Source organism: Nelusetta ayraudi, unplaced genomic scaffold, assembly GCF_046127955.1.
Source record: "Nelusetta ayraudi isolate G7.1 ecotype Tasmania unplaced genomic scaffold, CSIRO-AGI_Nayr_v1 ptg000022l, whole genome shotgun sequence".
In the NCBI taxonomy this organism is placed as follows: domain Eukaryota; kingdom Metazoa; phylum Chordata; class Actinopteri; order Tetraodontiformes; family Monacanthidae; genus Nelusetta; species Nelusetta ayraudi.
This window is the reverse complement of record NW_027466072.1, coordinates 3657427-3683806: the sequence shown is the minus strand read 5'-3', so window position 1 is coordinate 3683806 and position 26380 is coordinate 3657427. Positions and strand designations below refer to the sequence as shown.

The 26380-nt window shown below is 46.0% G+C and overlaps 3 protein-coding genes and 1 long non-coding RNA gene across 5 annotated transcripts in view; 1 reads left to right on the top strand and 3 right to left on the bottom strand.

Moving 5' to 3' along the window:
- Positions 1 to 1480: 1480 nt before the first annotated feature.
- pde6c (phosphodiesterase 6C, cGMP-specific, cone, alpha prime) lies at positions 1481 to 9519 on the bottom strand. The gene is made up of 22 exons (XM_076028142.1): positions 8957 to 9519; positions 8125 to 8277; positions 7512 to 7601; positions 7281 to 7421; positions 7104 to 7178; positions 6947 to 7011; positions 6785 to 6851; positions 6512 to 6559; positions 5910 to 6059; positions 5273 to 5416; positions 5092 to 5157; positions 4835 to 4990; positions 4480 to 4587; positions 4247 to 4360; positions 4072 to 4200; positions 3863 to 3963; positions 3650 to 3757; positions 3441 to 3504; positions 2837 to 2911; positions 2646 to 2729; positions 1781 to 1934; positions 1481 to 1677 (listed from the first exon to the last, which is right to left on the bottom strand). Exons 1-22 carry the CDS (start codon positions 9422 to 9424, stop codon positions 1637 to 1639), a joined length of 2601 nt encoding a protein of 866 aa, XP_075884257.1. The 5' UTR covers positions 9425 to 9519; the 3' UTR covers positions 1481 to 1636.
- A 3066-nt stretch (positions 9520 to 12585) lies between these two features.
- On the top strand, positions 12586 to 14584 carry rbp4 (retinol binding protein 4, plasma). The gene is made up of 6 exons (XM_076028141.1): positions 12586 to 12703; positions 12922 to 13024; positions 13149 to 13285; positions 13392 to 13498; positions 13958 to 14170; positions 14349 to 14584. The coding sequence occupies exons 2-6, from the start codon at positions 12923 to 12925 to the stop codon at positions 14366 to 14368; spliced, it is 579 nt and encodes a 192-aa protein (XP_075884256.1). The 5' UTR covers positions 12586 to 12703; position 12922; the 3' UTR covers positions 14369 to 14584.
- A 1389-nt stretch (positions 14585 to 15973) lies between these two features.
- LOC142889415 (uncharacterized) lies at positions 15974 to 16282 on the bottom strand. Its single transcript, XR_012926838.1, has 2 exons — positions 16241 to 16282; positions 15974 to 16082 (listed from the first exon to the last, which is right to left on the bottom strand). It is a non-coding gene; the product is annotated as an uncharacterized LOC142889415 (long non-coding RNA).
- A 1710-nt stretch (positions 16283 to 17992) lies between these two features.
- The window catches only part of cep55l (centrosomal protein 55 like), a 44974-nt gene continuing 36586 nt past the window's right edge, over positions 17993 to 26380 (bottom strand). For both annotated transcript variants that reach the window (XM_076028140.1, XM_076028138.1), the window contains 9 exons: positions 25578 to 25733; positions 22190 to 22243; positions 21872 to 22016; positions 20844 to 20989; positions 20518 to 20711; positions 20292 to 20415; positions 19940 to 20011; positions 19200 to 19325; positions 17993 to 18241 (listed from right to left, as the gene is read on the bottom strand). In XM_076028140.1, the coding sequence (XP_075884255.1) occupies positions 18044 to 18241; positions 19200 to 19325; positions 19940 to 20011; positions 20292 to 20415; positions 20518 to 20711; positions 20844 to 20989; positions 21872 to 22016; positions 22190 to 22243; positions 25578 to 25733 (1215 nt within the window). In that variant the 3' untranslated portion in view covers positions 17993 to 18043. The remainder of the gene's footprint in view (positions 18242 to 19199; positions 19326 to 19939; positions 20012 to 20291; positions 20416 to 20517; positions 20712 to 20843; positions 20990 to 21871; positions 22017 to 22189; positions 22244 to 25577; positions 25734 to 26380) is intronic.

The following is a 26380-nucleotide window of genomic DNA, read 5'->3' as shown; positions in this document are numbered from 1 at the left end:
GCCGTTGATTGGAGGAGATGCTGTTGTGTAACAGGAAGCGGGGAGAGTCTTGCCTTTGGCGGCCGCCAGGGACACGGCTGAGGTTTTTCCAGACAGTAGGGGGGGCTGGTGGGCCTGAGCAGATGGGGTTTGGCTCCTGTGGGCGGGTAAGGGATGGGGGAGGGAGGGATCTGGGGATTCACAGTCAGTCAGCGCCTGACTCATGGCGCTGTCGCACCAAGACAAAAAGGAACAAGACGACGCTGATGTATCAGCCGCACCTGCTGCACTCCAAAATGCGCGCCTAAATCTTTGGTAGCTTTGCCTCCTCGGTAAGAAGGGTATTTCACGTCTAGAGCCGTGTGCGCGCCTCAAACGCTGGCTGGCTGGCAATCAAATCAAATCCCGTCAAATCTTCTTACAGGACGAGGCAGAATCTGCTGAGCCTCATCGTCACAGGTTGAGTGAGTCTGACTGACTCCGGCCTCCGCAAGGGAGAGCGGCGCCAATAACGCCTTCATCACTCACATATATTCTTTACACTTTTAAACATAATTTACATTTAAACAAGCGCTAAGGATCAAACTACGAGCGCGTGCAATCACACGCGTTATTTCTTGCATCTTTTTTTAGGTTTCGAAATGACATGAACTGTAGGTTTGCTCTAAAAACAAGTTTTGTTATTATGATACATCTCTTTTTATACATTTTTTGCCCCCCCAGATCACAGGATAACAGTTTTCAGGTGTTTTCCAGGATAATTTCTCACAGCCGCGCCTTTAAACTCTGAGATCTGAGAAGACGGTTCGAGTACAAAAATCTTAAAGAATCAAAAAAAAAATACATACATATATGAGTGTGTATAGATTCATTGCATATTAAAATAAATATATACCCTGTTCGACTTCCCTGTGCTCTTTGAGGTAAGAGGACATATTTGCCCGCCGTGGTGTCCGAGCCATCGACAAATCCATTCCACGGCTAACGCTAACTCTAGCTTCTCCCCAGAAAGCTAAAAACCGGAACCGGGTCCTATTTTGTGTCTCCCTGCCTTTCTGCCCTTCATCTTGATCAGCCGCAGCCACAAAAAAATGGGGCAGCCAGAAAATAAGTGCGTTGTGCAGTCTACAATAGTGTTACACCGCCAGTGGAAACACCGCCTACGGCTGTCGCATTGGCGTGTGTGCACACGCGGTGCCCAAGTTAAGCTCCCGTTAAACTGGGTTTAACTCTACAAAACTATGGTCTCAAACCACGTGAGATGATCAACTCTGTGCTTAGATGTCCTGTTTTTTTTCTTTTTTTGTTTATTTTGTCAAGTTTTTGAAAAGTTCAGCAGCTTCAGTCGACTCCTTTTTGCAGTCTGTCCCGATTTCGCCTCACCTCACGGCGGTGTTTTTTTCCCCCGCCCGAACTTTCATCCGGGTGAGGGTGGAGAGGCCGCACTGGGACCAGACCAAAACTACTGACTAAGTCACTAAGTCAGTCAAAGCAGCAGCGGTGGGCAGACGGCTAAACCAGAGAGAACTACCTCGGTGTGGTTCAAACCAGGCCATGCTAGCCTATAGCTGAGCTCCACCTAGCCTCGGCCGTGGGAGCAGGTGTAGGCTAACGCGGCCTGGAGGAATCTCAGCCGTGCTGCACGGAGTGAAGGAGCCTAGCAGATGGTGCAGGTTTTAGATTTCCCTCCATCTCCAGCTGAGGAAATAAAATAGAAACAAAACAAGAATCAGGTGAGCAGTATGTCTCTCTCGACATTCAACAACCCCAACGAGCCAAATATTCATAATCAGTTTCTTACACTTCCTGGCCTCATCTTCCTCCAGCTTCTTCTTCTCATCCTCAATGGCTTTCATCTTTGCGTTGTAGACCTCAGCGAGCTCGTTCCAGTGGGCCCTGTTGTTGTTCAGGCCGTCGAACATGGGCTGGATCTCCTTGTGGAACCTGGAGAACTCCTGGTGGAGGAAGGACAAGAAGGACCGCGAATGTTGTTTAGGAGGAAGAAATCAAGGCGACACTGACTCACCATTTTGGATGACTGCAAGGATCTGTTTTTCTCTCTCTCTCTCTCTTTCTCATCTTTCCCAGACAACAACAAGTTCTCTCATAACAAGTTAATCTCTGTACACCCTGAGATGATTTATGTGACAAAAACGGCTCAGGCAGGCAGGAGACTGTGTGAAAATCCTTGAAAATCCTGCCTCATCCTGCAGTCCGTCCACTGCTCCACCTCTCATGGTAAATTAGACGCATCATGCTGATTTATCTTTTGTCAGTGTTAGTCTCACTCAGTTCTGAGCAACAGGGTTTTTTTTCTTTTTTTTTTAATTTCACATAATCAGGAGCGTGTTTATTGTGCTGTTGGAAATTACTGTTATTGCCTTAAAAACAGTAATTACACCCCGAACCGTGGAAGAAGGTTAATGACTCGGCTGAGCTCCAAACTACGGCTCCTTTGAAAAGCTCAACCGGTGCACAAGCGGTCTAAATTCTTAAGCCGCTTTGCTAAAATCATAATCAACCGAGGCTGGACTGAATTATCAGTCCCTCAGTTGGACCTTTGCTGCCTTTTTTCATCCAAACTGCGGCGACACACAGGCAGACGGAAAGCAGCTTTCTTTGTACGCCGTAAAAACCTTGAGATTGATACACGAGCGGCTCATTACCTTGTACACAAAGGAGCACACGAAATCGATGAAACCGCACTGCATCTTGGGTAGCTGCTCGGCACAATTTCTGTCCATCATGGGCTGAGAGAGAAAGGAGGGTAGGGAGGAGGCAGAGAGGGAGAAAGAGAGAGAGATGAAATAACAAGCAACAAGAGTACATCATGCAGGAGAGACGGTGGGACTCTTACGATTGGCTGTTGGTCCAAAACGCTTCTCTCCAAGTCTCCTTGTTCCCAGAATTCTGCCGCCACCATCAGTGCCACCTAGGGGGGAGCAACATTATTTCCTTCCCTCAATGTTTTCAACAAAAGGACGAGATTAATATTCCAATATTGAAGATCCCATTGAAAAAAAAAATTCCACTTCACCCATTTTTTTCAATGATATGTGGACTGATTTGCTCCAAAAAAAAATGATCTCAGCCCTTTGTGATGTCACAAATGGTGCTGATATCTCTGTTGAGGTACGTGAGCTCCACCAATCCATCGGCCTGGTGTTGCCTCCGCCCACTGAGACCTCCTCGTTGAGGGAGGTCCAAAATAATATAAGACACGGATTTAAGCAGAAGGCTGTAAACAGAGGGCTAAACATACTGCTTTCTGTAATATCTGTTGAATTTGTATCCCCCCCCACCCCCCCCCCACCTATAAACAAGAAGCAAAATGAAAGATCTGGTGCAGAATGTACTGCTTCTTTTTGGCAGGTTTCCCTCTTGTGTCTCTTAATCTCTGCGAGGCTCAAGTCACATTCGTCACTCAGCCTGCGCCCACCGAGGCTGTGAAGGCCACCCACCTTGCTCTGCACCTCCCAGGGTTTGGTGATAGCTGACAAGTCACAGCCCGTCATCATCATGGCCCTAGGCGAGGGACACAGACAGAGGGAGAGAGAGAGAGGGAGCGAGAGAGAGACAACCTGTTACTGATGCGACACAGCTCCTGCTGTCCTCGCACGACAAAGACACACGCATGATCTCTTCGCTTCTGCAGCAACGAGAGACATACATGACAATCTCCTTCCTAATGGGGTTGTTGGACACATAGGCGATGGCCTCCTTCTCGTCCGCCATGGGCTCGGTGGCGTTGACGATGTTCTGGAACATGGTTCTCTTCCTACGCGGGGAGAACACAGAGGGTCACTGATCGGCCCGCTGCTCTGGAGGGCGGGGTCGGGGTGATATGGGGGCAGCGGGGGTGGCGGTCTGAGTTGGGACCTACTTGAAGTAGAGCGCCAGGTCGGTGGCAATGATGCACACGTCGAACAGGTGCTGCACGTGCTCAAACTGGCGCTTCTGGAGGTTGCAGAAGATGTTGAGTTGCTGCGAAAAATGGAGAAGAAAAAAACAAACAGTCATGAGTCAAACTGAGCTTCTCTCTCTCTTCTCTCTCTCTCTCTGTTTCTCCTGAACATGTGCAACGTGTCTTACCTCCTCGCCCATCAGCGTCTTGCTGTACTCCAAGTGGTGTCTCTCCATGATGGACGAGCCGTGCAGTTTGGCCAGAGGATGCGCGCTCCTACAGTGACAGGGAGAGGTACAATTGACGAGGGTCGTTCGCTGCGGACGTGTGAATCGTTTGGTTTTTTTGTCACTCTGGCTGCACTTGCTTTGTCTGGTAGAGGTTGTTGGTGCCTCTGTGATCGATGTCGTGGCAGAAAGCCGCAGCCACCATGGCAAAGGCATCGAGGTCGGAGTAGTACTTCCTCAGCCTGCCTGTCTGCACGCAAAGGATGGGGGGAAAAAAAATCTTTAGCATTTAAGTCAAGTGTTCAAAAGGAACAAGAGCTTCATCAGGACCAGCAGTGGGATCAGTTGTTGTTGTCGTTGTTGTGTTACCTGCAGCAGGCAGAACATGGTGTGGCCCACGTTGAAGCCGTGCCTCCAGTTGTGGTAGGTGATGGCGCGGTAACCCTTCCTCACCGTGTACATCCATCTGGTCAGCGCCTGAGCCGCAGATCAAGGTGCAGAAAAGAAAAAAACATTTAGCACAGCAAAACTAGCATCTGAAAAGATTTGCATTGGAAACACAAGACACAGTGTTTTTTTGCATGCAAAGTCCTGATTCTGACTCAGATAACAGCCAACGGAATACTGGAATTCTCAGTGAGGTCTGCAAGCTGAATGGCCAGAAGCAACGTCTGCAGAAAGCAAAGCTGCCAGAGGTTCAACATAATTGTTTTTGCACACTGACCTCCGCCGGGACCTTGAACTTCTCCACCACTCCGAGCTCAAAGAACATGCGAATGCCGGCTTTGATGAGGTCGAACTCTGAGACGGGGAAGTCGCTGAAGGAGAACAGGTAGAGGTTCTCTCCGTTGACGTTGTCGGCAGCCGGGCAGGTTCCTTTCTAAATGGGAACACAGTGCAGCAGACGCAGGCCAATCATCAGGCGGGCAACTTACAAGTTTTTTTTGTTTTTGTAATAATCAGGTTTAAACTACTACATACCAATAGTTTGTACATCTCCTTCTGATCGCAGTCCTCAGGCTCCGCATCAAACTTGGTTTTGGTGTTCTAGTCATGAAACAAACAAACCAAGAAAAAAAAAAATCTCTTTAGGTGTCTTTATACTTCACAAACCAACAGCACAAAATGCTCATTGATCCGTCACATCTCCCCCATTACCCACCAGGATGGACTGCATCTCATCATTGGTGCACCTGGTCTGGTACATCAGCATCTCCTGCGCAATATCTTTCCTGTACTCCATCCGGTTCAGCCTGTCGTAGGTGTCGCAGTTCAGCACCGACCAGCCCAGGAACTGTGTCAGGGCCTGGAGTGGGTGGGAAAGAGGGAGGGAGAGAGAGAGAGAGAGAGAGAGAGGAGAGAGAGAGAGAGAGAGAGAGAGAGAGAGAGAGAGAGAGAGAGAGAGAGAGAGAGAGAGAACTTGAACAACAGATATGGAGTTGAACTACGTACCTCCAAGGATTTTCATGGCAGAAAAACATTTGCGATCTATATGGGATTTTTTTTAAACCTTAATAAAAATAATAGCTTACAAGTTTGACCATTTATTCACTTAGAACAGGGAGTGTGATAGCCACAGCACCCCCAGCTTGTCTGGGGAAAAAATGACATTACTTTGGTTGTGTGCCCAGAAGACAAAAAAACAAAAGAAAACCTTCCAGTCTGGAAAAGTGCTTTTTTAAGAAGTCTGTTGTCAGTGATGTTCTCAGTTTGAAGTTTGAAGATTTCCAAACTGTGCTGTTCAAGGTAGGGAAACCCTGGCGTCACCCTGAGACGCGGCCGGTGGACAAGCTGCTGACCTCAGTGATCTGCTCATCGTGCTCGTCGAAAGGCTTGCCGTCTTTCCTGTTGAAGAAGGTGGCCACGCCCACAATTTCTTCCTTCTTGTTGACGATGGGCAGCGACAGGACGTTCTTGATTAAGAAGCCCGTCTCGTCCACGGCCTCTTTCTACAGGGAGGAGACACAGCGTATGTGCACGTCTAGATTAAAAACCACTTCCATGAATAATTTAATAAGTTGAATGAAGTAAAAAAAATAAAGCAAACAAAAAAAAAAAACATTTATATATGTATAGTTTGCTTCAACATGCTAATACAACAGCATTTATGATCAAATGTTTTCATCATGATTAATGCATGTCCTATTTGCTTGTTTGGCGCATTTGTATGGCCAAATAAGTTGTCTAAGTGTCTTCTTCTTTACAGTAGCAACAGTTGCTTGCCTGTGGGGTATCATGATGCAATCAATCAATCAATCAATCAATCAATCATCTTATATTTATAAAGCCCATCCAGAGGCGTTTCAAAGTGCTTTGCACATTCACGTGTGCAACACATTGAGAAATAAAAAAAGGCAACAAAAAAACATAAAATCAGGCCGCAGTTTTGCCAACATCTCACCTGGAAAGCGAAGTACTCATCTGCAGCCACATTCATCATGTTGCAAATCTGCAGGTGGACACATGACAAAGGTTTAAGTTTGACTTTTTAAATGACACACCGCTGTTAAAATGAAAAGTTCTCTGCTGTGAGCCAGTTGCAATTTGAACAACAGTTCGGCACTGATTCACAACACTGTTTTTGCAAACATCTCAGCCTGAGTTTGCCGAGAAGTGAACACTTGTCATGCGGAGCCAATACCCATCATGCCGAGCGGCTCTGTGGCAGACTTACAAAGCCATTTTCTGCGACGTAGGTTGGCAGCCCGCTGACGAGAGCCCAGTGATCAGGGGGCGGACCCCTGAAACAGAAACAAACAGATGCAGGTGTCACCAAACCGCCGCTGCGACTTTAAAAGTTGCTGTCGGATGAAGAGTCGCTGGCAGCGCCGCTTACGGTATGACTTTGATTTCCTCTTTCCCTTCCAGGAGGTAGTCGATGATCTTGTAAAAAATGATTTCCTGTTTGGAAAAAGAAGAGAGAAGCCGGTCAGACATCACGGATGATGCGCGTGTGGCGTTCGGGAACGTGGGAGGAATAAAAAGATTGGTACCCTGCCATCCGGTGTTTTAGGTCCTTTGTAGGGTTCCACATCTCCCAGTTTCACCGGCCACTCGTCGTAGAATTCCTATCGATGGGAGGTGAGAGAAAAGAAGAGTGAAGCGACAAATCCAACGACAGCGCGAAGGGCTCATACCGACTCAAAGGGGCGCATTTCTCCACAACCAACCTTCTCTTTGGTCATGTCCAGCAGGCCCACTGAGTATCGCTCGCAGTTCAGGTAGATCCTCACGGTGTAGAGCGCCTTGTGGAACTGTCGCTCGATGTCAGTCAGCTCCTCAAAGACTTTACTGGCCGACCAGAGAAGCACCTGAGCAGCAGGGGAGAAAGAGAGAAAGGGGTTGAGTGAGCCGGAGGGGGTCGGCTGGGTGGGGTGGAGTGAAGGGTGGTGGAGGTCTACCTGACTCCTTCTGGACTCCACGTTGTACATGTAGTTTGTGTAATGCTGCAGCGTGACGACTTGGGCAAAGTTCATGTACTTGTGGAAGAGCTGAGGAGGAGACGTCGGAGAGTTTGGTCAGTGCACCGCATCACACTTGGCCACAAAAAAAGAGTGAGTTTCCCTGACATGGTCAAGTTTGGATTTTAATAAAACAGAAAAGAAAAAAAGAAAAGAAAAAAAAGTCTGGATTATCTGAGCAGATATTCAAAATGATGACAAGAACCGGACAAACAACCTCTGACAACCTCATTTCACGTGGTCGTTTTCTTCTTTAGTGTATTTATGCTTCACTCTGCTTTTTCGATAACTTAAGACTTGTAATCAATAATAACATTAATAATATGTGTATTTTGCAGACAGAGAACAGACACATTCAAACAGCAGCGGCGATACATTTTAAGATTGAATTCTATTAAATTCTGCCCTGTTTTAGCTGCTTAGTTCCCCCAAAGACTTAATGATCCTGTAATGAGCAGATTTAAGCTCTATTTATAAGGCCGGGTCCGTGTCAGCCAAGTGTCAGGGTCCAGCTCAGCAAATCACCGCGGATAACAGGGGCTGCAAACTTTACCTTCTCGTCCTCTGCGGTGAACGAGTCCGCTCCGATTTTGTTCAGTGCCATGACGACCCCAAGGCACTCTTTGTCAGCCATCACGGGAAACGTGAGCATGCACTTTGTCTTGTATCCGGTCTGTTTGTCCACAAAGTCAGAGAATTTCTTGTTCTATTTGGAGGGAGAGAGAGGAAAACACAAAAGTCACGTCAAGCGGCGGTGGACATTCACACGACAAACATTTTCATTGTGGCTTTAAAGGTGGTTGCCATACGGACAGACTGGATTTTTAGTTCAATCGCTGGGCACACTTAATGCAAGATAACAAGATTGTAAAAGAAAATGTGCTCTCATTGTCACGGCAGCAGTTTAACAGAAATCTCCTTGTTAAACTTCAGAAGAGGGAAGAGAGATTATTTCAGAATGATTTTGTGCAGCCAAGCATCTCCTGAACTCCCTTCCAGATGATGGTGTGTTCTCACTTTAAGAGATCCACCAAGTGCAAAGATGACACAGGCATCATTATGGGCTGGATCAATATTTCATTACCGGCTACACTTGATGTTATCGTGTTAATTCCAATGATAGGCTTACAAGTCCTGAATTGAATCAGAAAAAAAAAAAAATCTATTCATATTCTCTATTCTGGGATGTTCTGTTCCTGAAGTTCTAAAGTGATCATTTCAGAGGAAACTTTCCCTAATTTCCCACTTGTTTAAAACCATTACCGTGACATCCACGGTGCACAGGGAGGATAAAATGTGCTGTCAGGCAGGCGCACAAATACATGCAACACAACACAACATTTCTTGCACACAAAAAAAAAAAAAGAAGAGAAAAAACATCTCACCGCAGCGACATCAGGGACGTTCTGCGGCTTTTTGGACTGCGCCGTGAAGCCGACCACTCCCATCTCGAGCGGGAACACGATCTCGGTCTGCGGGTGCACCAGGTTGGCCTCGTACTTGGACGTGGGCGTCACGTCGAAGAGGCAGGTGGCGAGCTCCGGCGTGCCGTTCCGGCCCCGGGACGCGTAGTAGCTGATCCGGTCGGCCTGGATGATGAGGGCGATCCGCTGCAGCACCTTGTGCAGGGACTTCTCCATGTCGCCCTGCGTCTGCAGCTCCTGCACCAGCTCGAACACCACGGCGGCCTCCTGCACCGAGTTGATGTCCTTGAACGAGGCGGCATCCTTGACGTCCACGGGCGCGCTAAAGGCGGCAGACAGGGCCTCGGCGCGTATCTTCTTGTCGAAGTAGTCTTTGGCGAACTGCGGGTTGTTCTCCAGGTATTTCTCCACGCTGCCCTGGTCTGCCATGGCCAAGTCGGATGGTTTGCAGCTACACGCGTTCTTTTAGTTTTTTTTTTACGATTTTCTCGATGAGCGCAAAAGCATCACAGTGAAGCGCACCACAAAAACAACCGGCGGACGCTGCAGCGGTGGATGCGCGGTGGCCTCGGCGGGTCAGTGGCACCGGCTCGCGCCGACTTGCATCCTCCTGCGCGGGTCCCCGTGGGAGTCACTGACTCGATCCCAGCATCCCGGGAACAGGAGTGCGGCTTAGGAGCTGAACGGATCAAAGTTGCCGCTAATTAATGTGACGTCATGACATTAAAAGCCCTGCTCTAAGCGTCCTTAACCCGCAAATCCCAACGCTGATCATTTTGGGCAATCCTCACCTGAGGGGGGAAGTGGAGAGGGAGGGAGAGTGAAAGAGAGAGGGAGACAGTGAAAGAGAGAGGGAGAGCTGTCAGGTGGAATGACGAAGGAATGGGATCAGAACACCTGGTTGGGGAGGAGGGATGGGGGGGGGGCAACAACAGAGAAACCGACTCATTGGCTCGGATGTCTCTCAGAAGATTCTCCACACCTTGCGAGACAACCACCTAATCTCTGCGGGAGCCCGAGGTGAGGCTCTTCCCTGCCAGTGAAGTTGCGAGTTGCTCAGGTGTGAAGTTAGAAGAAAAACATTTTCCCGCCTCTTTACCACCCACAAATAACCTTATGTGCCAAACTGGCACCACGACGCCTTCACTTTATCCCAGAGTCCCAGAAAACTTTCAGCCACTGTGTGTGTGTGTGTGTGTGTGTGTGTGTGTGTCTTGTCTCCCCGTGTGCTCTAATGAATCGCCGTCATGGTGGAGGTATCAGTCCTGTAACTGGAAATTGTCCAATTAGAGAGACTTGGATGTCTGGGAACAAGGACCTAAACAAAGAGGGCCGGCTATTATTAACAGAGTGGCACTGTCTGCCTGGCAAGACAATGAGTTCCCCGCTATTTTCTGCTGCGGGGATTAGGGCAAGCCTTTCAAGGGAGGACAGGCCCTGCAACGCAGCGAGGATGTGTGGTGTCACAAATAAAGTGGAGCAGCGCATTTTTCGTAAAGTGGGGGAAGCCCGCGTTGGATGTGCAGAGACAGAAGAGCCGCTTGCAAGCCTCTTTATCCAAGTAGAGGCTGGTGAGGCTTCTTTAACGCTTCATTTTTTAAGAATTTACAGAACAGGGAAAATGCGCTGGATTTCGATTTTAAACGCAACACCTGCTGGAATGAAATATATATTTAAAAAATGTTTCCACTTAAGCCAGATTTTAAATGTTCAAATTTGTTGGCGTTCAGCTTTTAATTGCATAGAAAGTAGCCAGTCTCTCAAACCCGAGTCAGCCCACATTGAGAAAACATTTGTAAGAAGTGATGAGATATGAATCATGTGACTCCTCCAGCCATGCACTGTGTGTCCCAATGAAGGCCACTATCTCGGAATGTCGGAATGCCAGGTGTCATTGGCCTTGATGAATTGTTGACATTAAGCGTGTTTTCATGGTCCCTTTTTTATGTTGATGATCAGCTGATGACAAGATCTCACGTGCAGCGGAGCTTGGGTCTTGTTCGCGAGACGAACCTCGCTGGCTGCGCTTCTTTTCGCATTTCCTAATCAAACTGTGCCACCAAAGAAACATTCTGCTTCTCTAAACAATATTAGCAGGAAGAGACGATTATCTCCATCCGCAAAGTGGCACCATCATAACGTTATGATATGATGTCATAATAATGTTACATGTCAGACACGTGCACAAAGCTCCAATACTGGGAAGCGAGCCGATGTGGTGTTTACATGGACTCTGATCGGCTCGAAAACAAACTTACACCGCCTCCAATGAGAAATTCAATGGGATTGGCGCAATCTAATCGGAATGAGTGTTCACACGATGCAATTTTAAGCCGGTTGTTTGTTTAATCTGATTACTTTAACACCAGATTTAAAAATCGTCTGCCTACCCCTCAACTTTCATGTGTGCATCCTAAGTCCTTTATGTTTTCAGAACGTGTCTTTGAACTTTGACTGTGTATTGGTAAATTGAGCCATCAGCAACAACAAGCACGTCTCGAGTTGACCGCGGCGGCTAAAACTAAAACCATTTATGTGTGATACCTGCTTGTCTAGACAATGACGTCACATTCAACATCGAACAACAATGTAACAGTCTAACAAGAACAAATTCCTCTCAGTACCGTGCATGTTTCTGGTTATTATCCTGCAAAAACAGGGTGGCAAAATAATAAGCTGAAATGAAAGTTCTAGTGGTAGACAACTGTTGTATCAAGGTTTGCCAACACAAAACTAGGCAGCATGTTGGGTATCATTGAAATCACTGGCTGGGCTGTTTTTGAGCAGCCGGCACTAAGGTTATGCAAGCTACAGTGTCATTGATCTTTCTTTCAGACCAGCCTGGCGACACGATCTTGGGGAAAAACAACAGAAAAGATCAGATAAGATCAGATAATGGGCGACGGTAACCCAAACTAGTTTTAAAAACCTGTTTTACTCTGTGTAAATTGGGGTGCACTGCACAGACACTATGCAGGCAAACAACAACAACGACAGAGTGACACTAACCTACAAAACCAAACATCTCCATTTTGGGAAATGGGTTGTGTTTTGTTTTCTATCAACACGTATTAAATAACATGATCCCAAATCACTGACTTGAATAACAGCAATATGGTGATTACGTCACCCTTGGCCGAGCCCGAACCTCCCACTCGCTAAGGTCAAACTATTATCTCTTTAACATTGATTTGTTTTTTGCTGTTCGACCTGAGAACTTTGTCCGCATCACTGCAAACACACAACTCTGGTATAACAACTGGATGAAAGGGAGAAAAACCCAACGTTAAAGAAGTGCGTGGGGGAGTACACGCGTGAAAACACTTTCTGTGTTGCACTGAAAAGTTTTCTTCACACGGCTCTTTTCAAAATGGCAGCTGACAACCCTGCAGATGTTTGACTTGAATCAACATGTGCAACAGAGATGCGTTATATTAACAGGACCAGGAGGAGATGGTGGAGGTGTTGGTGCTGGTGGTGATATGGAGGCACTGGAGGCCAAATGTCCAAATTGCACCAATCAATAGGACCGGGGGGCGGCGGGCTGCAGTTACGTAAAGTGTTTGTCCAACGTCGACCGCTTTGGACGGGGGGGCGGAGGGGGGCTCAGGTCGCCGGGCGTCATTATGCAACGTCACTCAACCATATAAGAAGCTGAGCGCGGAGGAAGGCCGAGGATCTCCGAGCCGCCCGCACCTCGCTGACCAGGTACGCACACCACGCTGGTGGCTTTCACCTCCTCATTATTTGCATATACTTGGATTTTACTGTTTCTCCCCTCCAATTATTTTGTCATTTGGGGAATATTCAAAGTATATTACACTAACGGATGGGGTGGAATTGTCCCTCTCTCTCCGTCCATTCCTCCGCTCGACTCCTAACTTGGCTTTTTTGTGATTCTTCCTTCTCTCCCTCCTCCAATCTAGTATGTTGCGCTACGCTGTGACCTTCTGCCTTCTGGCTTTCACCTTGGCTCAGGACTGCCAGGTGCAAAACATCCAGGTCAAGGAGAACTTTGACAGGCACAGGGTGAGTTCCAGAGCGAGGCTCTGAGTCAGACTCTCGCTCACTGCGATACATCGCTCATCTTGACTCGGGTCAGGTATATCTTGGTTGGAAATTTAACATTTCCTCAACTCCACCTCCGTCACAGTACGCAGGTACATGGTACGCTGTGGGAAAAAAGGATCCCGAAGGTTTGTTCTTACTTGACAACATCGTGGCCAACTTCAACGTCAGCGAGGACGGGACCATGCAAGCTTCCGCCATCGGCAGAGTCATCATCCTCAAGTGAGTAACGAGGACTTTGACTTAACTTCACAGCTCCTCTGTTTGTTTGTGTGTGTAAAGTAGTGGATGTCGTCTCACCGTCGTTGCGCTCTCTTTCTACTTACAGCAACTGGGAAATGTGCGCTCAGATGTACGCCACTTTCATGGACACCGACAACCCTGCCAAGTTCAGGATGCAGTACTGGGGGGTGGCCTCCTACTTGCAGACCGGAGGTGAGTCGGGTCGGGGCCAAATTTCAGGAGGAGAGTCGGCTCCGTCAATCAAGGGGTTTGCCGACTTTCCTCCTAAGCTGAAGACAACTTGATTGAATCATCGACTGTGACTCCTGTTTCTGTGCCAACTCCAGCCCACACTGTAGCCCTCTGTCCCCCGTCCTGCCTTATCAGCTGTTGACTTGCTGGGAATCATGGGAAACTTTTCCACCGTGTCTGTGTGAAAAAAAAGCCCTAAACATCATTTGCAATAGTCTTTCTTGGTAGCTAGACCGAACACACTAGGGCCTTTAAGCAATCAGGGACTTTTCAAGCTAGATCTGTTTTCGAGCCAGTCAATTAGAGTCACCTGAAGGAATTGCTAACAGTGGTATAAAGCGCTTCTGAAGAATAAGGGAAAACGCGTTCCCACAAACCAAAGAAAGTAAATAAAGTCAAATTAAACGTTCTGCCCCACAGATGACATCCACTGGGTCATCGACACCGACTACGACAACTACGCCGTGCACTACTCGTGCAGGCTGGTGGCCGAGGACGGCACATGCGCCGACAACTACTCCTTCATCTTCTCCCGCCACGCCGGCGGCCTGAGGCACGAGGACATGGCGGTGGTGAGCGAGAAGAAGGCGCACATCTGCCTGACCAACAAGTACAGACGCGTGGAGCACAACGGTGAGTGTGGCGTCATCGAGGCGTTTTGCAACAGAGTGAATGATTGACCCCAACCGATGTGTGTGCATCCCCGTGATCCCAGAACGAACCCTCTGTTGACATATCAAGTCAAACAGTGCCGTCGATGCGACTCCTTTCGCAACTGATGCAAATCTTTTTTGTGTGTGTCTGTGTGCAGGTTTTTGTGCTGCGAGTTGATCTGGCCGCACCATAGAAAAGTCTTTTTTTCCTGAAAGGCGCCTCCACCATTGAGACACGTCAACCCTCCAGAACTGTCTCAGCTCCACCGTCTTTATCTCATTTTGCAAAAGCAGCAGCTGCAGCAGTAGCACAGTTTTTCTTTTCTGTCTTTTTTGACAATAAACCGCAGACCAGAAGACAAGACCACTCATTTAAAAAGAAAAAAGAAGAGGAGATTCGCCGGTTTGACGCCACCTCCCTGAGTGTGCAAATTAGGGCTTTCAAACGTTTTATCCTAAACACTTGTCATGTGGTTGTCACTGACTTTGATCCTCCTGCTTCCACTATGTAAACTAACCTGCCAAAACTTTTTGGGGAGTAGGGGAGCAGTTGTGAAATTGTCCCTCAGGTGAAAGTGACCTCAGCAACGGCCTTCACAGTGACAAGCTGGCAACTTTACTTTCACAGTGAAACACTCACAGCCCCAATAAAGCCGTTGTTCTCTTCTCCCAGTAAATGATGAATCCAGACTGACTGGTCTGCAATATGGGTCTGTTTTGTTTAGTTATTTAAGCTTATGACTTCCCAATTAACACTTTAATACAATGTTATTAAAACCCAGTATACCAAGTATTTATCTACTGATCCAAATGTTTACATATAAATATGTATACTAATAGAAAGTATGAAATTGTGTGCTTTAATTCTATCATTTCAAATAAACTACAGAAAAACAACAGTAGGAAATTGACCTCCTTGTTCTCGCCCTTCACATGCTGCAAACGCAGTGTGTTGACCATCTATTACATAACGCATGGGTTGCATTCAATTATTATTTTTTTTAAGTACCATAACACAAATCATCTTTTCTGCTGTATGAACTCACAGACTGGTACATGAGCAGCTGGTTTTATAAGTTTACAGTGGATAATATGAGACTTGGGGCCTTCACTGGGAATAAAGACTTCAGCCGTTTTGATTTGCTACAGACTATAGTTTATAATCCCTTTATGATGCTTCTGCATAAGACAGAAGGATCCCATGAGACTGCAGGTTTTAAAATACCACAACAACCACTGGGAGCTGTCCGCACATTAATGTCCATCAGTAAAAGATCTGTTGCCTCGCTTTCCTTTTTAAGCGTCGCATTTTGTTAAAACAATGAATGTAAAATATCTGCACCGTCGTAAATAACAGTCAATGTTTCCGCAGCCCAGCGGTTTCATCGTTCACAGCTGATGCTGTGATGGGAGGGATTATAAAGACTCGCAAATTTCCAACACGAGCACCTTGTTACTTTGGAGATTAAGCTAAGAATCAATTAGTGGATAAAAACTTGCGGCATAACACAGAATTGATTAAAAAGACCAGGAAGAGACAACGGCACATCTGCTCATTTCAAAGCGAAGTGAACGCCTTCCAGCGGACACTGAACTCACCACCTGCTGTGTATCACCACCTGAAGACAGCGTGACAAAAATCCCACCTCACCGCCTTTTTTTAAACTTACGGCTGCATTTTCCAAACTTTTAATTGAGGTTTGTATAATTTATATCTTAATATTTAAAATCATTGCTAATAATATAATTAATTGAATAAAACACTGAGAATGCAACACACACATTGGGTTTTAAATCTTTATTGCACATTTTGGACAGTACAGTGCGTAAACAAAAAGAAAAAGAGACAAAACTCAAAACTTTGGCAAGACATCCATCCATCCATCCATCTGCTATACCCGCTTATTCCTATTCAGGGTCACGGGGGTCTGCTGGAGCCTATCCCAGCTGTCTTAGGGCGAAGGTAGGGTGACACCCTGGACAAGTCGCCAGTTCATCGCAGGGCACAGGGCAAGACATCATTTCAATTAAAAACAAACAAACAAAAAACACACAAAAAAAACAAAAACACAAAACCACCAGTCCCAACGGCTGGCGATTCCCCCCCCCCCCACCACAGTCCCCCAGTCCCCAGATTAAGAAGTGACAGGCTGAGAGTAAACCAGCGCAGTGTCCGTCTGGCTTCCAGTCCAACTGGCCACATTACGGCGGCTGCAGGAATAAAGGCACCTTAACCCCGTTTCCTCTGGCCAGAGGCACTTTGCTAATTCCCTGCCGTAAATAGTTTAGTACACGGAATTAACTCTCGCAATCTCATTCCCCCCCTCCTGCTCCTCCCCCGGCCTTGACAAGTCAAGGTGGAAGTGGAGTGAGCCACAGCGGGCTGGGGATGAAGGAGGAGGAGGAGGAGGCGGCCCCGGCACCATGTGACTGATTAAGTCCCAGGAAGGAACCTGTTTCAGGACTCATTACGTTTGGGTCAAATCAAGCGGCGTGCTTGATGCTGGGTGAGGAGTTCGCCCGGGGTGACGCTGCGATGCCTCGTCAGGTCACACGAGCCCGCAGGAAGTGAAGTAGGATGAAGAAAAAAAGCAGGATTTGCCCAAATATGTAGATAAGATATAAATACGCTCCCCACAGCATCATCCTCAAATTAAAAACCTTCAATACAATAGACACCGAGGAAAATACAAAACCAACCGCTGTGTGTGTGTGAGTGGGAGAGCAGTGTGGCGCACAGACCACACGTTCTTTAACCGTTATCCGAAGCACAATAAAGTCATGGCCCGCGATTATACACAAAAAGGATCAGAAATGCAGGGAAACAACAATAACAACCAAGAGAAATAAAAACTTTTGATTTAAAATACACTGCAGCTCACGTATTTTCAAAAACAGAACCAAGAATAAATAGTCTTATCACACACAGACACGCAAAACAAAAAAGAGAGACTTCTCAAAGAGCTTTATGAAAATAGGAAAACAAACATGCTATGCTAATTATTCTGCAAAGCAAAAAGAAACGGCAGGAGTATGAAGGGTGTTTAGTCAGAATCGATGGGCTCAGTCTTTGTTCAAATCTCTCTCGAAGAGAACAAAAAAAACAACAAAAAAAAAAAACGCCACACAACTCAAGCCAAATATATTCTGTACGAAAAAAACTTTAAAACATTTTTTTTTAAGGTTATTTGGACACAATACGCAGTCGACATCCCTTGGTTTCCATGTTCATATAAAAAGTTAAAATTGCATTTGCGTGCCATCAAAGGACTATGATAATACAGCCGCTTGGCCCCCGTTTGAGGCAGAAGAAACAGGAGATATTTGAATCTCTGCTGGAGTGAAGACAACAACAGATGGGAGGCAATGCGCCCGAGTGACAGAGAAGCGCATTCATCACGCATCCTCACTGGAGGAACGGCGCTTTTTTTTTTTTGTTAATTCCAGTGATTATTGTGACAGCATGGGTGGCGCATCAATCAGATGACAGTGCGCCGAGCTTCAGCCCATTTGCATTTTAATCAGGCCGAGGAAAAAAAACAAAACAAAACAACGAGTTTGTCAGATTGATCAATAAGGTTGACTCACCTTCTGCGGCTCGGAACAGACTCGTTACTGACCCGTTCCTTTGTCATGATTCACAAAAAATTCATAAATAAATAAATTTGGCAAAATTTTCACGATTGACTACTGTGACCCGGCATGCTGACGCCTTCAGCGTGGAAGATGTAATGCGTGTCGGAAAACGAATGAGACGTAAAAAAAAAAGAAGAACAAAAAAAGGAATCTCTACTTCAGAGTTCCACCGAGCCGTCTGATTGGCTCAGAGGCCTGCCGCAGTGCTCACTGTGCTTCAGGCCAGGCAGAAGTCGATGTGCGCCAGCAGCTCCCTGTGGCGGCTGGTGGGGTAGGAGGCCTGACAGCGGGGGCACTCCAGGAAGCTCTCGTCCAGCAGGCTGCCCACCTTGGAGGGAGAGTCGCTGACGGCCAGGCGCTCCAGCTCCAGGCTGCTGTAGGAGGTGGGCTCTGAGAAACGGCTGCTCGGCTGTTTCTGGAGGATCGCAGACATACGATGGAGATTTTTTATTTTATATTTTCATGTGCATAAAAAAAAAAAAAAACCTCCATAAATGATCAAACTCTTGAACCCCTGTTAAGCAGCTCCGCACAGGTGAGAAGGCATGCAACTGCAGCACTGTCGCGCTCTAGCACTTATTTACCGATACTGGATGTGCAATTGTCTGCCTGGTGTGTACATTACTATCTTTTATTGCATTTTACCCATTTCCAATTTTAATTTTTAACATTATATTTTTATAGTTTTTTTTATACCATACTGCACTTTATACTTCATACCTTTCCCACGGTGTTGTGTTGTGTCTGCAAAGCCAATTTCCCTGACAGAGGCCACCCAAGTGATCAATAAAGTAGAATTGAATGGAATTGACATGTTTTCACCACGTCGTCAACATGTCGTTTATTGTAAGACGCTGTTTTCTGTCCTGCACGTCTTCTCACATAAATTCAAGTTGCCAATAACACAGCAGGTTTAGCCCTCTGTTAACAGCTCCCTGCTAAAACTGAGGCTTTGTTGGATCTTTCACAAGTTTTCTAGGGGTTGAAAAAAAACAACAAGGCGACACGAGAGGGCAGAACCAGCCGCTGGTTGGGGGTGCGGCCACCAGGAAGAGGAATCTGCACTCTTTTGTGACATCACAAAGAGCTGATTTCCAGCACTGTACAAGCACACAGTGTCAGCAGTAGGAAAAGTTCACTGGCGCTCAAAGACACTGATCTTTGTTAACTGTGAATTTTAAGTGAATTTTGAGGAATACGAGGCCTTGAAGCAAAAAAAAAAAAGTAAGAAAACACAGCAAAAGCAGTTACAATGGGCGATGTGCGACGTGTTCAAAAGATTCAGAGAGCGACGGTGTCGGTGGAACAAATTCTGTTCACTTTTGGCAGTGTGTGATCTTGGGGAGAGAAAAAACACACACACACACACTCACAGCAGACTCCAGTTTGGAGATCTGATCCCGGGCCTTGCGGAGCTCCTTCAGCACCTTGTGTAGCTGGTGCTGCATGCTCTGACGATCCATCCTTTCATTCTCAAAGTCCTTGGCAGAGAGCTGGATCTGTAGGAGGAGGAGGAGGAGGAGGTGGTGGAGGAGGATGAAAAGCATCGCTGTGAGAACTTGAAACGCGCCAGGTGGGTCGCTGCAGATTCCTCGACTCGCAGATTCTTTACGCCGCGCGTCGCTTTGAACTGCAGGCAAGTCGACGGCGCTGAACCGGCGGGGAAGGGGAGGACTGCAGCTAATGAATATTTCATCGTCGATTAACTGAGAAAGAAAATTAGCAGCTCGGTGCAGCCACTGTCCAGTCTGTTTACTGTAAATATGAGCAGACACAGACGGCTAACCACAATAATGAATTATTCTTTCACGACGACGGAAAAGTCTCAGCATGACTGCCTGCAGCTGCTGGACGCGATTTTTCTGTTCAACGCGGAGTAAAAATAAATAAACGCAACAAAATATTATCACCAGCCAAGCACTTTGAGGAACAACAGCTGGTTTTCTTGTATTTCTGTTTTCGCTGCGCCAGACTTAACAACGGCTGCAGAAACAAACAAGTCAGTGAAACAACTGAGCCCTCCTTGTCCTTATTTCCAATTAACTCAATATTTCTGGTTGGCAGTCGCGCCTGACGGGTCACAACAATGTGAAGGGACTCGGTCGGGGGTCACCTGCTGCTCCAGGGCCGCCATCCTCCTCTGGTCTTCGTTGGGCCTCAGCAGAGACTTCTGCAGCGTGTTGACCTGCAGACGTCACAGTTAACTAAACAAAACGCATGGCACCATTCCAGCCAAGGCTCCTGGATATAAACTCAGGCTGCAACCAACAATTGTTTCTGTTGTCAACTAATCTATGGACTATTTTTTCATTTTGTCTATGAGTCACAATCATCTTCTTTATTTTCACCACTTATTTTGGACTTCTGTTTCAGACTTTTCAGAGAAGTCTTTCTTCTTTTCTGTTTATTGTGCAGCCCTAATATAAACTACAATTTTATTTATTTTTTTGGGACGTGAACGCCACCTGCAGTAAAAGATCAGCGGATCTCTTCCTCTCCTCCTCCAGTCGGACCTCCAGGCTCTCCAGCTCCACCCGCATCCTCTCGGTGCGCTCGGACGACACCTTCCTCTCCTCGCTCACCTCGTGCCTGCAGCAGATGTTGAGTGAAAAAAACAAAACCCGGTAACTCGGGTTTAGAAAACATTGAGATTTAACTGCATGTGATGGCCGCAGCGGAGACGTTCTCCACCTGCTGCCGAGTCGCTCGGCCTGCAGCTTCATCCTGGCCTCCTCCAGCTCACGGCTCTTCTCCTGGTACTTGTCCAGGAAGGACGTGAGCTCGCTGCACTTCTCCTCGCAGCTCCGGCGCACGGCCGACGCCTCGTCCTGGAGCCTGGCCGCCTGCTCCCTCTGGGCCTGCAGCTCCTCCTGGGCGCTGGCCGTCTGCAGGAGGCACAAGACGGAAACAGATCAAAAAATGGACCGGTGAAATGGAAAATCTCCTCTTTTTTTTAACCACTGTGGCTGGAGAAAGAGAAGCACAGAGAAGCTGAGGCAGGACAATTGAGACGCTACCTGCTCCTTCTGAGCACTGAGCTCCTGCTGGGTTCTGCCGAGCTCCTCTTTCTTGCTCTCCAGCTCCTTCAGAACAGTCGTTAGCAGCTGGTCATACTGGCTCTTCAGATGAACGTCCTTTTCTGCAGCCGATGATGTAGAACTCGCTGAAACAATAAGGAAGCAAATCTTAAAGGTCCAGTGTGTAAATTTTTACTTGACTTATGATTTTTATATTGGTATGAACTTAACATACTGCCCATAAATACATAAATAAAAGTGTATACTCGCAGTACAATAAAAGCAATTTGGGTTTTCTATCCCTTTGAATGGTTTTCATATATATATGTATATATATATATATATATATATATATATATATATATATATATATATATATATATATATATATATATATATATACATATATACATATATACATATATACATATATATATATATATACATACATATATACATATATACATATATACATATACATATATACATATATACATATACATATACATATACATATACATATATATATATATATATATATATATATATACATATATACATATATATATATATATGAGAATATACACAGAGCAATAAGGGTCCTGCTCCTAGTTCTAGTCCCATTCTTTAAGGAAGCCCACCTGACAGTGCGCTAAATACGAAACCTGGCGGCAGTCAGGTACGCTTCCTTAAAAATTTTTACTCACTTGATCTTTAAGATATTTATTAAATAAATGATATATTTTACACCAAGGAGCATTCTCAGTGTGGACAGTCGATGGATCCTCTCTACCACTAAATTCAAGGACTAGTCTTGAATTCCTTCTTTTTTTTTTTTTTTTTTTTACCCAAGCAAAAAGTTTTTCAGCCTTTAAAACAGAAAAGCAGACGAAAAACATTTCAGCCACTGAATAAAAACAGGTGAATAATAATAATGAAATAAAAAGAACTCCTTTCTCTAGCCCGGTGCTTAATCGCAGAAACACTGCTCACACGGTTAATTAACTTGTGCACCCCCTGGAGCTCACCGCCGGAAGTGGCCTCTTGCTGGGTGTGCTGCTGCTTGACCTGAGCCAACTGCTGCTCCAGCTCCAGCGTGCGGCCCACCACCGACTGCACGTAGGCTTCTCTCTGCTGGTCGTACGCCAACCACTGCTGGTTCTTCTCCAGAGCCTGGTGGCGGCGACGTGAGAGAGAGAGAGAGAGACAGAGAGAGAGAGAGAGAGAGAGAGAGAGAGGGAGAGAGAGAGGGAGAGAGAGAGAGAGAGAGAGAGAGAGAGGGAGAGAGAGTTCAATGTTAGCAACCACAACAAAAAAAACCCAACAGAACAATCGTCTGCACTTACATCTCTCAGCTGGTCTTGTAGCGCGGCTGAATCGGCGGGAGTCGTCTGCGGATTCTGACCAGAATGGAGGGAGAAAGAGATTGTTTGGCTTTTTGCTTTTTAAAAGGGAAAATTAAAAATTTTAAAAAACATCAGCAGGGGTGCAGACAACCGCTGACGCTCAACAGGAACTCCTCACTGGCTGTTGGAATTAATGCGAAGCACAACAAACACTGGATGAAGCAAAAAGTTCTTTTGTAAGTTCATCCACACACGGAAGAAAAAAGTGTCTTGTTGGAGAAACTTTGCCTTTACAGCGTTGTGTTTCGACCGCTGACTGTGACTGGGCCGAGGACGCCGCGCCTCCCTGAGCCGCTTCCTCGCCGTACAACCCAGCGCATATCCTCGACAGCGTTCATTCATCTCATAACTGCCCTCGTGACCCCGGGATCACACGTCTGATCCTGTCCTACGGCAAAAAAAAACAAAAAAAAACGATCATCTTCCCGCTAAGGCTCCGTGAGCTGCGTGGCGGCCAGACAAGCGGCCTGAGCTCGTCAACTTTTTCCACATGGATTTAGACGTATGTCCTACGAGCTAAGCTCAGCTAAATAGCCTTTGAGTGGCGTGCGACGAGGTAAAGGGTGGGTCAGGGTCCGCTGGCCCAGATTACTTCCAGTAATGCCGAGCGAGCTAAGCTGAGGGCTCCGGACGTGGAGGCCGTCGCTGGAAAACAGGCGAGACGACGGACGGAAGGCAGCAAAATGCACCAAACGCTGCTTTTCTGATGGTGCGCGACCTCAAATGTTTATTTATCGCTTTTTAACTTTCACACTCCTCCAACCTTGAGTGCAGAAAGAAGCGACTTGAGAAGCGAGGCACGCTCTATGCAAACTATCGCACAAACATGATTATTCAGAGAAAGTTTTTGCAGCTTTGCGGTGACCTTTATGAGACAACAGCCAAGGACCCCCCCCCCCCTACAAACACCAAGAAAGATTCAAAAATAACAAATGCATCTGTGTCTTTCTCGCAGCGCCTTTCTCAAGGCTCCCCTCATCACGTTGTAGTGGGATTCGGTGTGAAGCTAAAGTTTAAAGAGAAAATAAAAAAAAGGCTTTACACAATCACGATTTTTGTGCCGATCACCGATCAGTGAGTTTAAATAAACCAATCACCGATCTGATCACGTGAGGAGCAATATTTAAATTACTTGTTTATGTACTTATATACTTATGTGCTGTTTCCTGAGTATCAATCTTGCCGTGCCCCAATCTGACTGAGATGTTTGCTTTAGCATCCGTTTCGGAGTTTGCTTTTCTTTTTCTTTCTCCGCGCTGCGTTTCTTGAACTCGACTGATGCTCCTCCGTGTGTATCTTTTCCAAGTGCCTGGTTAAATTTGTCGTGTTGAATTTTTTTTTTACGACGTTCCCCCGCGAGGTACTGTAGCGTTGCATATATTGCAGATAGCTTGTGCTATGTCTGTTTCTCTCACTTTGAAAAACTTCCACACCTCCGACATGTTTGTTTGTGTCGCCCATGGATGTTGCTGTCGTGAAGATTCAAAGAAACTTTATTGTCCGTCACATAGCAACAGTACTCAAAACAGGAAGAGGCACGAAGACGAAAATGATTTTTTTTTGAATCATGAATCATTAGCTCTCGGATACAAACAAATAAACATGTCGATGCTGTGAAACTACTTTGGAGGAAATGAGACAGATTAAAAAAGTTTCAACACGACCATGACGTCTTTGATCGGATCGGTGATTTATGACATGACGCCCGATCACGAACATTTCAAAAAATGCCAAATATCGGCCAATCCGATATAGCCGATATGATCGGTGTAAAGCCTTAAAAAAAGAAAAAAAAAAAAGAAAAAAAGAAAAAAAAAAGAAAGAAAATAAAATAGTGCTGCAAGCTGTAAAGGTTTTCAGGAAACAAATACCTTCGTTTCAATAAGTGGCACATATCCACGTTCCACTCGCCAGCATAAGGATGCTGAGAAAAACGACATATTTAGCCCTCTGTTTACAACCTCCTGCTAAAACTCTGAGTTTTAAAACAACGCCTCATCAACTCATATGTTTGGAATCTCCGGCAGTCTGAAAATAAGGAGCCAACAAAAGAAGGAGGCTCCGGAATCCACTTTAAAAAGGAAAGGCTTTCTGACGGTATCCTGCATCACCTTTAATAACCTATCACCACGTTCAATGTACACGTCGGAAAATGGATGCAGTGATGTCACAAAGGGCGCCAACTCCCTTCCCAGGACCATTTTCTTTCAGAAAACAAAAACAACAAAAGAGGGGCACTTTCCATTTTTGAGGGGTGAGCAGACTCGCTAAAGACACAAATTATTATTATCATACTGCAGAATATAAAACCTCTAAGACAGGAAGGGACATTATGTGGAGGCAGACCGTGAGAAGAGATAGACTACTGGGAAACTACCAAAGTGGAACCAGCAGACCGACAACCACATTTTTCTCCCTTGGACAGATGAGATGAATCATTTTTCAGCACATGTGGTTTTTACGCGACTGTGATCTGAGAGCCGAGTCATGTTTAGCAACCAAGAGAGACTCAGGATGCTCCAAAGAGGGCAGGGTCAGCAGCTGGGGGAAAACAAAGGTCACACAGTGCCACCTAGTGGGGTGTGCAATAACTGTAGCTGCATGTTCAACATGAGACAATTGTCCTTCATGCCAGTGACGAAAGCAGCTCTATTTACATGTTGGGGAAAAGCAAACTAACTGTTAGACTTCTAGAAGTATCCAACCATCTATCACTCAGACATGCTTTCCCCAGCTGTCATCAGGGAGAGGCAGAGTTACAACCTGGACAAGCACCAATTCAAACTCCTGCCAAAAATAACAAAACAATAAATTGGATTTTCTTCTAATTTTTGCAGGAAAATGCCTCAGGGAGAAAAAATGACAATGGATGGCAAATAATTCACAACTAACGGAAGATCTATATTAATAAGGACCTATATAAATGTGCTGGCAAGGAATGGGTGAGGCCACACTCTGCGGATTTTGTCTAATAAATTCAATGAACAAATTGTGACTTTTTCCGCACACTAAAAAGATGAGGCAGAACACTTTTTCCTTCAGTTTCGATGCCAACCAACTAAACCAAAATTATTTAGAACACCCCAGGGCTAGTAATGAATAACTAACACAGCTGAATTATCGATGATGGACCTTTTTGACTTTTAAAAGGCGGCACATGCTATGCAAAATAAGGCCTTTAAAAAAAAAATCCCAAAACAAACCAAGAACTGAAAGCCAGAAATATATTAAAAGAATGGGATTCAGTTGGTTGAACCACATCACTTCAAACTTTCCCAGATACAGAAAGAATGTGGACGGGTGACAGTGCTGGTGTCAGTCAGCCTACCGCCAGCTGAGCCTCCAGGGACCGGCACCGGGTCGACACCGTGTCCAGCTGGTTCCTCAAGTTCTGCGTCTCCTGAGACACGTTCTGAAACAGCAGGTCCTTCTGCTCAACCTCCTTCCTCCTCTGCTCCAGCTGTGCCTGCAGTGATGCTACAACCTGAAAAAACAAGACGTGATGTGCGGCAATTCATACACTTAAAGCAGATTTTAGGCAAAAAATGAAAACAAAAAACGGAATCCTAAAAATGACTAAGTGTATTCTGACTCTTCATGAAATGTCCAGCAATAAGAATTTACAGACGCCACCTGGGAAGTTTGCATATCACAGCAGCTTAAGGCAGACAGCGAGAACATAAATGCATGAATGGAAAAATAAATCACACATGTATTATGCCTGTGAAGGTTGTGACAGGTTATGTGTAATTGTTTCTCCTTCGTCGCGGCGTCTACATGTATATACAGCAAATTATATTAGTTTAAGAAGACAACTGGCAGCAGTTACTGGAAAAAAGAAAACCCGACCACTGTTTGAAGAAAAAAACAAGCATGAACAGCAAGTGCACGATGACTAAGCCTGCAATTTTGTGTTCTTGTCGCCTGTTGAACCATCACTTTGTTTACCTGCTGTCAGAGCGGAACACAAGCCATTCCCACCCCCGTAACTGTTTGGGTGACAGCTCAGTGGAATGCCTGCGCGATGGCCGCCTTCCCCCTTCCTGACAGCAGCGCTCATGTCACCAATACAATGCTAAAAGTGTAACAAACACTCACAAAACTAGAAAAATGGCTCTGCTCTCACAAGCC

Coding starts and splice junctions, on each gene's coding strand:
- pde6c (XM_076028142.1), bottom strand. CDS start 9,424: ATGGCAGACCAGGGCAGCGTGGAGAAATACCTGGAGAACAACCCGCAG. Junction 7,422..7,511: donor TGGAGTCCAGAAGGAGTCAG/GTAGACCTCCAC, acceptor CCTGCTGCTCAG/GTGCTTCTCTGGTCGGCCAG. Junction 2,730..2,836: donor TTTTGGACCAACAGCCAATC/GTAAGAGTCCCA, acceptor TTTCTCTCTCAG/CCCATGATGGACAGAAATTG.
- rbp4 (XM_076028141.1), top strand. CDS start 12,923: ATGTTGCGCTACGCTGTGACCTTCTGCCTTCTGGCTTTCACCTTGGCT. Junction 13,286..13,391: donor GGCAGAGTCATCATCCTCAA/GTGAGTAACGAG, acceptor TTCTACTTACAG/CAACTGGGAAATGTGCGCTC. Junction 13,499..13,957: donor CTCCTACTTGCAGACCGGAG/GTGAGTCGGGTC, acceptor TCTGCCCCACAG/ATGACATCCACTGGGTCATC.